This window comes from Nanorana parkeri, unplaced genomic scaffold, assembly GCF_000935625.1.
Source record: "Nanorana parkeri isolate BGI_ZX_2015 unplaced genomic scaffold, ASM93562v1 scaffold551, whole genome shotgun sequence".
NCBI classification, from domain to species: Eukaryota; Metazoa; Chordata; class Amphibia; order Anura; family Dicroglossidae; genus Nanorana; species Nanorana parkeri.
Window position 1 is genome coordinate 817,232 of NW_017306819.1, and position 11,681 is coordinate 828,912.

Consider the following 11,681-nt stretch of genomic DNA (forward strand, 5'->3'; position numbering starts at 1 on the left):
CCCCCCCCCCCCTCAGCGGGCCGCGGTAAAATTATCAAACGTTGACCGGTCCACGGCGATAAAAAGGTTGGGGAGCACTGCTCCAGACCATTACATAGCAGGCTGGCTCTATTTTGCAGCAATGCTTACCTGCATGAGTTTAAGTTGTGGGACGTACCGGTTATACCCAGAGAACACATATGTAATCCACCAAACAATATGAAGCCAATGCAGCACACCAGGTTCAGTTTAAATGGACTTTAGTTCATGTGGAAAAGTCCGATGCTCACTCCTCCTAGGATCTTTTGTTGGGCAAAACACATTGGAAGTGAGGATCTCAGGTGGGGTTGATCATGGGTGTTTGTTCCATATTGTTTAGTGGGCTTTAAGTGGAGATAGGATTGGAAGCTGTGCCTGGATCCAAGATCAGTAGATGGGAAGCAGATATGTAAGCGTGGGCTTTTGGAGTGGTATTGTTTTTTTTGGAAGCAATGCTAACATGTGGAGAACATGCAACTTTCATGGAAATGCTGGATTCTGCAGGATCTTCAGTGGAAACTTTTTTTCTCTTCAGCACTGCAGAGATGGGCAATAGGAGATGTGATTATCACATGTCGTCTTTGCAGAGGGCCCTCTATATTGGAAGATTTTTATTTAGCAAAAGAGTTAAAGGGGTCTGTTAATAATTTCACCCATGATTCACCCATTTTCTAATGTAATCTTGTGTAAAAATGGGTGAATCTTGGTTAAAAAAACATTGATAAATGGACCTCTATGTGGTATGTGACAAAAGTAGACCATGCACATTACAACTTGTGTACAATCTCATTTAGTTAGTAATGGTAACATTCAACTGGACGACTTATGCAATATTGAAGACATTTCATGGGTTATCTAAGCCACTTGTTCAGTTCTGGTGAGTGTCGGGAAGATACCCAAGGATTTATGTCCACACAGGTAGCACAGACACCTTAATCCAATCACCACGGAAAGGCAGATGTTGTATTAAGGTGTCTGTGCTACCCGTGTGGATATAAATGCTGGGGTATCATCCGGACACTCATTAGAACTGAAGAGTTGGCTTGGAAACTGGAGTACCTGGAGGAATCCAACAAAGCACAAGGAGAACATGCCAAACCCATGCAGATGGTGTACTGACCAGGACCCCCAGTGCTAAAAATCATATTCACAAAAGATCCCTTCTAAATAGTTGAATTGGCCATTGCTCTTTGCCTTTAGGGCCTATTATTAAATGTTTCCCCAAATCATAATAACTTTATCGCAAAGAAAATCTGCCCTCCTAATCCTGATGGGGACCTCCAGTGCTAGAAAACATATCCACAAATTATCCCTTATAAATAGTTGATTTGGCCTTTGCTCTTTGCCCTTTTAGGGCCTATTATCAATTGTTTTCCTAAATCATAATAGCTCTATCACTAACCGAAATTTGCCCTCCTAATCTGCTCTGCTTTCCCAGTTCTGTTTGGTCACTTTTTTTCAGCTGTTGCTTAAAATATCTTCTTGCGCAATCACTTTCCGTACTTGCTTCCTCCAACACCTCCAGGTAAATACTTTTATCAGTGACTCACACACAAACTCCGTGTCACTACCTGACCTACTGACCACATGGCTGTTTCCTGCTGCTGCTGCTTTTCCAATATTTGTTCTAAGATGAACATGATCGTAGCAGTGATGCTATATGTGGATAAATCTGTTTCTTCTGACGTGGAATGGACCCTTTACAGTGCTACTGCCACCTACACACATACGTACACAGTAATCACTCACTTTAAAGCTCAACATATGTTAAATTTACTTTGTACTGTAGATTGTGTATGTACAAGAAGGAATTGCTCACTGACCTGTGCAGTGTGCCGGGTAAAGCTACAGAGGAATTCTCTTAATGGGTTTCAGAGAGCTTTTTATTAATCCCAGAGCTGTGTGACTTGGATCAGCAGTATATTATTCACGTATAAGCATATACCGTATTTGCCGGCGTATAAGGTGACTGGGCGTATAATTTTTCTGTTAAAACATAGGTTTTGGGCTATACTTATATATAAGATGAGTATAGCCCAAAATAATGTTTAATTACACCCACTAACCTTCATGGCGGAGTGTGGCTCGGGGTTCATTTTCAGTACCATAAGCGGTAACCTCGGGATTACAGTCTCTTACCTTGTCCACGATCCCCGCTGTGTCCTCCGGGTTCCGTCCCTTGCGAGCGTCCACTGCAATTTTAAATGGTAAAAAAGGAAAACGAAGAAAAAAAAAATAGAACAAAAAAACAAACAAAAAAAATAAAAATCAGGCCGCCAGGGAGGCTTATCTGTCAGCCCGCTGAATGTGCGGTAATACTGTATGTACGGTAGCTTTGGCTACATACAGTATACCGCGATGAGCCAATCACGGCAGGCTTTGTATTCATTAATAGAATACATTGCTCGCCGTGATTGGCTCAGCGCGGTATACTGTATGTAGCCGAAGCTACTGTACATACAGTATTACCGCACATTCAGCGGTATTGTATATCCGGCGTATAACACGACCCCCGATTTTTTTAAGTCTAAAAACTCGTCTTATACACCAGCAAATAAGGTAGTTAGCAAATGTCAACTCCCTGCAACTTGTATTGATAGCGTTTTTTCTTAGGAATTATTATTATTATTATTATACAGGATTTATATAGCGCCAACAGTTTGCCCAGCGCTTTTATAGAAGGTTTCACCGTTCCATATTATACTGTTCATACAACATAAAAAGGATTTTCTGCAATGGACCGGCCCACTTCACACTTTTTAGAACACATCTGCAAATAATTAGGGGCTTCTCTGTTTATTCTGTACATAAGGTAACCTGCTGTTATTGGTCTTCCCAAAAACAGGTGTCTGCAGATTCCAGTTCCTCAATGAATTCTGGAGTAATATTGGTTCGGCCTTCTCGGCTGTCATCAAGTGGGACACCGATGCTCGCTGGTGTATCGGAATATGAGCTTCCTGAAGACCCTAGATGGGAAGTGGCAAGAGACAGGTAAGGAACCCCTGATGACTGCACATTTATTACTTTTTTGTTTTGTCTTATTACTATTCATCCACATATATTTTACAAACATCATTATGCATTTTAGCAGGTTGATCCTTGGAAAGCCACTTGGAGAAGGCTGCTTTGGTCAAGTAGTTATGGCAGAGGCCATCGGACTGGACAAGGAGAAACCAAACAGGGTCACAAAAGTCGCAGTCAAAATGCTTAAATGTAAGTTTTTTATTATCTTTTTATCAAAAGTTTTAGCAAAGCTGGAGGCATATTGTGCTCCCTATGAGGATGTGTTTTGTGCAGAAGAGCCCTTTCTCCCTTTTGAGAACTTTCAGTTTGTCTAATACTACAGACTGCCAGGACGGCACAAAATATTGACAATTCCTACTAATTCTTGGCATAGCAGGCATACAATCCATGTTTCACACATCTGCCCCTCATGTATTCTGCAGCAGGGAGACTTTCTAAACCTGCCATAACAGTTGAGGGAAAACAGGTTGAACCTCAAAGGAAGGGATAGGGCTTTAAAGCACCACTATAAGAGCACGGAGCATTATCTGAGATCAAATTGGTAGTCCTTCTCTGTCAATCCTTAGCTGCTGCTGTAAAGCACTGCATATGAAAAAAGCCTTAGTCACAGCTGAACCGTGTTAGCAAGGGGTCTTGTGTAATGAAAGAAGGTGTTAGATCTGAAATAGGCATGTAGGCCAATTAAACTTTTATAGTCCCATCACCAGTTTGATGGACATAGGTTGCCCATTTCTCTTCTAGTGATACAATTATGCAGAAATGTTTCTTACAATGCACACTGGCTCAGTGATTAGCATGACACCACCACAGCCCTGAGGTCCTGTTGGTTGGGGTTTATTGTATGCTCTCTAGGTATGAGTGTGATTCTTCCAATAACATGCTTGTTTGTTCATTGGCATCCAATTTGGCCCTGGATTTTGGGTTACTACTGGTTGATCTGTAGTAGCGATATTAGATAAATAAAGATATATGTTCTATATGTATAACCTTTTGGACCCCTTTCAGTCCGGCTTTCGCCCCAAACACTAAACAATAAGGGCAGCTCTGTGTAAATCTAGTGCACTATTAAAGTGCTACACAAATATCTCATTAAATACATGTAGGGATATTAGATTGTAAGCTCCACTGGGACAGCAAGTGGTAGTTACATTGATGAGTAGTTAAAAAGGACGCAGGCCCTCCAGTTCAACCTGTGTGTGTGATTTAGACTAACCATCCGCATAGCGATGCTCCTTGAGGAAGACCTCTATTATTACATTACTGATAAGGTTGGAAAAAGACATGGGTTCATCCAATGCATGGAGATAATACAATAATGGTTTGTAATCACCGGTAGTAAATAACCTTAGCACTACCCGAAAGTACTAAATGGAACCACTAATAACGATGCAAATGCAAGAAAAATATTGATTTCTATAGGGATCATCTAACCTCTTTGCGTTTCTTTTGATTCAGCTGATGCCAACGAGAAGGACCTGTCTGACCTCATTTCAGAAATGGAAATGATGAAAATGATTGGAAAGCACAAAAATATCATCAATCTTCTTGGGGCCTGTACTCAGGATGGTGAGTCCCAGTGCAGTCATAGGAGTGGAAATGTTTGCTATCAATGTTCAATCTTTCTCTACCTGCAAACAATGCTTTATATCTAGAACAATTTGAGTGTACTTTTTTTGCATCAGCTGCATCCTATGTGATTTTTCTTCCCTAGGTCCTTTATATGTGATCGTTGAATATGCTGCTAAAGGAAATCTCCGGGAATACCTTCGAGCAAGGCGTCCGCCTGGAATGGAATATTGCTACAACCCTATCTGCGCTCCTGATGAGCAGCTCACCTTTAAAGACCTGGTCTCTTGTGCCTATCAGGTGGCACGGGGCATGGAATACCTGGCTTCCAAAAAGGTAGCAAACTTTTTTCTTACATATTGATGGGCAGCATCATTGAAGGCAACAGTTGCCTTCTCTAAGATCATTGCTGATGTATTTCCTCCTTGGCATTGTGTTAACACACACCTGAATGCTCCAGACCAGCAAACTGCTAACACTTAAGCTTTTATAGAGGTGGTCATACTTGCTGATGGTCAATTTATCAAGGGCATTTGATTAGCAGCACCTGGTTGCTTCTTAGCCTCTTAATACCTATGGAAGACCTAAGGGTGTACTTAGTTTTTCACACATAACTTCTCTATTTTGGCACAATGACACAATGGTGTAATATGTCATGTGTTGTATTTTCCTAATTTTTAAGACCTGCTAAGGACCAGACATCCTGATACTTTAAACCATAGAATTCAAAACTGGGTATACTTTCTTTTTCACATGACTGTATCAGTTTAAGCTTTTATGTTAGTAGTGTCACTGGGTTGACCCCTCAAGTACATTGCTGCCACTGGGGACGGTAGATCATAGGTTCTATGATAATTTTAAAGCCGAAGTTTAATCTACTTAAATGGCTCTTGGGAGGAGTTATGCAAATATCAAAATGGAGGAGTGGGTGTTCCTAGGTAAACTTAATTTTGCATACAGAGCACCCTAGGTAACACCTGCATGTGATTCCGAGCCTCCATAATTAAAAGAACTGATATCCATTGAATGAAAGGGGCAGGCCGGGGATAGTCGGAGTGGGAAGGAAAGAGCTAGATGATCCAGGAAAATGAGGCGGGCTCTATCTGACTTGCTTTAGGTTCTAAAGCACATTGTGAGACGCTCATGGTGTGCAGTGAAACCAGAGTAAGCCATTCCAGTCCAGGAGAGATTAGCCGACACAACTGTGCAAGACTGAAGGGAAGGCAGGAGTTCAACTTTAATTATAGGACAGCCATGTGAGTTCCACCCAGACCAGAAACACTAACACACAAACGGGACATCCTAACAGCGATATCCAGCATTAATATTAAAGTGTTTTTCCCTCCTTTCAGTGCATCCACAGAGATCTGGCTGCTCGGAATGTTCTCGTAACTGAGGATAACATCATGAAAATTGCCGATTTTGGCCTTGCTCGTGATATCCACCATATTGACTATTACAAAAAGACAACAAATGTAAGTGTTTATAGTTTATATTGGCACTGATAAATTTTGTCTTCTGATCCATGACCATAATCTGACCTCTTCTACATGGCCATCGTTACACTTTTCATGTTCTTCCATGCCATATAATAGGGATTGTTCCAGAACACCCAGAAAAGGAGTCACCAATAGAGTTCCAGTCTGGATTATGTTCCCCATGTTCTACAAAGTCAAGTGACCCCTATGTTATTGAGGGATTGGGGGGGTTATCATCTGAGATACCTGAATGATTTAGGTTGCCTTGTCTTGCTGATGGATACCATTGGAAGTTGCCCTGATTATAACATTGCCCTCAGAACCTCTAGAATTCCAGCTTTGGTTTCATTTATCCAGGCATCTAAGTACTTAGAATTTAGGATGTTTTAGTGCCTTGGTTCTCAACTGGTGGGTCGTGACCCAAAAGTGTGTCGCGACCCCATGTTCAGTGGGTCGCCACATGCCTTCCCCTTTTCTAGGTGAGAGGCTCCTCTGCCTCCCCCGATCACAGCACTGTCAGCTTTTGCACCAAGCAGCCATTCAAAATACGCTGCCCGGCGCCGAGTGTCAGCTTGAGGTGGGGTGGGTTGGTGGTATGGCCACGAGGGAGCTTCATCCATACGTGCATTGCTTACAGCTCCCTCGCGTGTCCTGTAGAGGTGCCTGGACCGGAGTGACATCACATTCTGGCCCCCAGCACCTCTACAGGGCGCGCAAGGGAGCTGTACAAGTAATGCACATATGGATGGAGCTCCATCACAACACAGCATCCCACACTGGATCCCAGACTGAGGATCCACTCCAGTTCTTGTAAGGTAGAGAGACTGGGTGGAACATTTTTTTTTTTTTTTTTAAATTAAACATTTTTTGGAGTGTGTATGTGTGAGATTGGGTCGGTAGTTGTGTATGTATGTCGGTGTTTTTTGAGGGCACATTTACACTAGTACAGTGCGTTAATCGCATTGTACCCCACTGTACCATGCAGTCGCACATGCTGTGCATTCTGGTGTGGGAGGTGTGTTGGGTTGCCATTCCTTTAAATGGTACCCCAAACACACCTCCCACCCACAGTTCGTACACCTGCACTGGAACGCGCAGTACCCTAATGCCGTGTGTTCCACTGCAGTGCTCCTTGGGTCGTGAATTAATGACCAAGGATAAATGTGGGTCCTGAGGTTACACAGGTTGAGAACCACTGTTTTAGTGTATTTCACCCAACCTACCGAAGCTACTTTACCAGAATTCAGTCATCTATAATCATGGACGAGAGCATTTTATCTTGACATATATGTATCGGTGACCTGGGTATGACAGAATGTTGACCTCCTGAATTTGTTGATAGGGCCGATTGCCGGTGAAATGGATGGCTCCGGAAGCCCTATTTGACCGGATCTACACTCATCAAAGTGATGTGTAAGTATATTGTGTATTCTTTCTCTCTAAAAGCTATGAATGAACCAGATTGTTTCAAAGTATTTTTTTGTGTGGGCTCAGCAGATATCACAGTCCCCTAATGTATTGCAGAATGTGATACAAGAATCCAAAGCATGTGTTTTATGGATTGTTTTTCTTAAAGCTGAACCTGAGCCTTGCCACACTTGTAGCAAGTCCCCCTCTTGTGTTGAAACTGATTACTCTAAATTCCCTGCAAACTTGCATCTCTGTGGTATAACCCTTTTGAAGCTCCATTAGCTATCTTGAGTCCTCCTTTAGTTACTGTCTGGATGACTTTAATCATCATCAATCCAGTCTCCTTTCGATCCATACTGTCATTGGCCAACCTCTATTTACTATTCGCTTTCTGTGGCATCATTAATGTTTGCCCTTCTTCGTGTGGAGGTGTGATATTTTTTTTTTTGAGCTGGCTCCAGTCACTGTTTTGCTGTTCCTGAGCATTATATGAAGGAACACATCCCCAGCATCCTTTTAGAAGTGCATGCTAAAGTCTGTTGATCAGTTGCTATACTCTAGAAGGGCATGTAAACTGCTTCCAAGTTTAACCTTCCGGCTCCCACTTTCAGTGGTGCCGTGCAGGAGGTCACATGAGGCATATATCAAAATGAAACTTGGTACTTAGAATTTATAACATTCTTTGAGTACTGTTTTTTTCATATCTGTGTGGAATTCAGCCTTAAAATGTATGTAACCCTTAATATTATTTTGTACGATGTTCCTCTGCCCCTCATAATCCACATGTAGCTTTGCTTTTGTTTATATAGTGGGTGATATACTCCTGAGTCTGACCACTGTCTTCCTGACCATGCTTAGCATTGAAACAAGTCCAAGCTAGCATGGTCAGTTTGCATCCTTCATCTTGTAATTGGACTTCTAGGACACTGTGCCAATACATAGCATGCTTGTAGTTCTGTAGTCAGCCTGTGATCTCACAGGCTGATACGCTCTCCTGCCCACCTCTGCAGAACTTGACAGTATGTAGGATTGTGGAACGCAGCAGAGCATGCTGCGTGGAATGCATCAAAGGAGGAAGTTTCCTGCATCAATGTCATGTAACTGACAACTGAATACTTCTTCCTATATAAACATGTCCCCCTCCCTGCAGAACAGGCATCAGAATTGAGCTCTGCAGTCACTTGACAGCTGAATTTCAATCCAAAAAATTTGATTTTCCTGCATTTTTCCGTAGCATCCAATGGTCAACTTTTTTAAAGTGCTGTCTTAACATTTATTTTAAAATGCAACTGAACCTTCAGAGCAGTTCCACCTACACTGGAGACCACCACTAGCTCCCACATTCCAGGCTTGTACAGTCATGTCACCAATCAAGAGATACTGTATCACTTGCTAGATCACCGACCATTGTTAAACCTTAGAGATGTTCCTGGTTTTGGGTTTTTTTTTTGCCAGATGCTGGAAAGTTATGATTTCCTTTGTCACTTGGGCATTCCAGTTTTCTCAATGTTTCAACGTAATTAATATATGTTCTTGTCAAATGGCATTGGGTACTAATGAGATGGATTATTCCAGGTGGTCATTTGGGGTATTACTGTGGGAAATTTTTACACTCGGAGGCTCGCCATATCCCGGGGTCCCTATGGAAGAACTCTTTAAGTTACTAAAAGAAGGACATCGGATGGACAAGCCCACGAATTGCACCAACGAACTGTGAGTACTCCATATTTTCTGCATGTTCTCTGTCACTGATCGCTGAGTGTTTGTACTCGCTCTCCTCTCTTGACACGCTGTCACAGGAGGGGCGGAGCAGGGAGGAGAGCTCAGCCTCATGTGACAGGGCGGGCTGTCTCCGCCCCCACACAACGCTCTGCCGGACTGTGATAGGAGGCTGAGCGGTGTGGGAGGAGAGACACCGGCCGCTCGCAGTGCTCTCCTCCCGCAGCGCTCGGCCGCCTGTCACACTTTCTCTCCTCCCCGATGGGATACAGAGCAGCGTCCAGCGAGGAGGAAGAAAAGAACGGATGCGCCGATGTATCGGCAGGAAAATAGCACTTTCAGCATTTAGCCAAACGTGCCCTTTTGGCAGATCATTTAAAATGAACGGGCTGCCTTGACACCACCACATAGTACCATGTATTCAGTAAACCACCACAACGGAGCTTGCGAAGGAGCCCATAAAGAGTAAAATCTATCCAGAAATGATACTTTTGTTGACACTGGTTAATGAGTTAAAGATCTGAGCTCCCGTAAAACTGAAATTTACTCTTCCGCTGACTCATTATGGAGCTAAATTGGATGGACCACTGTCTAATTAGAAAGCCATGTAAATTGACATAATCCATGTGTCAAGGTGGTTAATGGAAAAAAAAAAAAAAAAAAGCTTGACACATTGCTCACAATAAATCAGTATTGTGTTTCCTTAATCTTCTTGCCTTGTTGACTTTGTTCCTTTATGTTGTAATGTTTGACCAGGTACATGATGATGAGAGACTGCTGGCATGCGGTGCCATGCCAGAGGCCCACCTTTGTACAGCTGGTGGAAGATCTGGACCGTATAGTGGCTATTAGTTCTAACCAGGTAATGATGAGCCTAGTTAGGCTTGGTCATGTTTGTAAGGAAGTGCAGAGTTGAATAATGTGTCGTCCTGTATAATACATAAATAATATTGTTCCTTTTTTTTCCTTAGGAGTACCTGGATCTGGCCATGCCAGTGAGTCAGTATTCTCCATGTTTCCCAGACACAAGAAGCTCTACGTGTTCTTCGGGGGAAGATTCTGTTTTTTCTCATGATCCTCTTCCAGACGAACCTTGTCTTCCCAAATACCCCAATGGAGGACTTAAGAAACGCTGACCGTCTCATCTGAGGACTCCTCTTCCTCTCAGACTTTGTTTTAACTTTCATGCATTCCCAAAAAGAAAATTAACATTCATTCTACTTCTTCTTAGTTCCCAAGAACCATGGTACTATTCCAGATCATGTCTTCAGTCTTACCTCATGTTTTTGAAGGACCTCGGGGATTCAGATGTTTGAAATGGAAAACAAGACCAAGTATTGCATAGCTTTTGGCCGGTGTCTACACTACCATTCCCTGGTGACAGTGTAGGCACAATGATGTCAAGTTCTAAAGAAAACTCATCCACCATACCCAAGTCAAGGAATGCCAACTGTCCAGAAGTGAACTGTTTTTAGATCTTTGGGGTCGTCCAAATGCCACCTCAAGATGTTGCCTCTTAGCTTATCTTCTTCAGATACTTAGACTGGATACAGTGCATATTGATGTTGCTCTCGGCCATTTTGTGCATTCATTCGGAGCATGCCTTAACCATCACGAACAATTGGAGATCAACACAATGTAGCCCATAGTTGACATACTCCAAAACACAGTATTTTGGATAAGCTCTTACTTTTAAGACGCGCCACAAATGTCTTCTGTCCACAATTAGTTGAACTGACTGATACATGCAGAAATACTAATGAGGACAACATTATGCTTCATATTTGAATGTATGAGTCTTAATAAATTGAAGGAATGTTTTAAAGCACCTACCACATGCAGACTGTGCCTAAATCTTGCACATTGATTTTTTTTAACCGTCAGATTTTAACCTCTGCTGGCCAGCTAACGGTACAAAGAAAAGACCAGTTTACTCAAGTGCTGGTTTTCTAGGTTGTTTTAATCTAGGCCCGTGTCTCAGCTCTTGCCCAAAATTCTCCTTGTCCTATAGTTCTATTAATTCCTATAGGTCAGACAGACAGACAGAGGGAATGTAAATGGAGATATTGGTCTATCCTGAAAAAATGGGAGATTTTATTTCATTTTAACAGGTTTTCAAGCTAATTGTAATATAAATATGGGTAGCAGACACCCGTTTAATGCTTTCCTTGTGTATATAGCTAGAAAATGTATAAATATGAATTATATATTTACATGTCTTTTTAAGAAAAAAAAAAAGTTATGAAATATATACCAGTTTGGTAGTAAAGTGGCTGGTAGCTGTCAGTTGCTATAAACGAGAAAAAAAAAAAAATCATATATTTTGCTACATTTTCAGTTTGTATTTTTTTTAAATTATGTTCTAAGATTTTCTTATTTCCAGTACACATCCCTTAATAAAGAGAATCGGCTTCAGTTTAATTTTTTATATATGGTTTCTACTTTTTTATTGCAGGTACGTTTCCT

General features: G+C 41.9%; 1 protein-coding gene across 4 annotated transcripts in view; it reads left to right on the forward strand.

The window, feature by feature from the left end:
• The window catches only part of FGFR1 (fibroblast growth factor receptor 1), a 67,820-nt gene extending 57,414 nt beyond the window's left edge, over positions 1 to 10,406 (forward strand). For all 4 annotated transcript variants that reach the window (XM_018561945.1, XM_018561947.1, XM_018561946.1 and 1 more), the window contains 9 exons: positions 2,864 to 3,009; positions 3,110 to 3,231; positions 4,498 to 4,608; positions 4,754 to 4,944; positions 5,961 to 6,083; positions 7,429 to 7,499; positions 9,072 to 9,209; positions 9,972 to 10,077; positions 10,187 to 10,406. In XM_018561945.1, the coding sequence (XP_018417447.1) occupies positions 2,864 to 3,009; positions 3,110 to 3,231; positions 4,498 to 4,608; positions 4,754 to 4,944; positions 5,961 to 6,083; positions 7,429 to 7,499; positions 9,072 to 9,209; positions 9,972 to 10,077; positions 10,187 to 10,351 (1,173 nt within the window). In that variant the 3' untranslated portion in view covers positions 10,352 to 10,406. The remainder of the gene's footprint in view (positions 1 to 2,863; positions 3,010 to 3,109; positions 3,232 to 4,497; positions 4,609 to 4,753; positions 4,945 to 5,960; positions 6,084 to 7,428; positions 7,500 to 9,071; positions 9,210 to 9,971; positions 10,078 to 10,186) is intronic.
• The last annotated feature ends 1,275 nt before the right edge of the window (positions 10,407 to 11,681 follow it).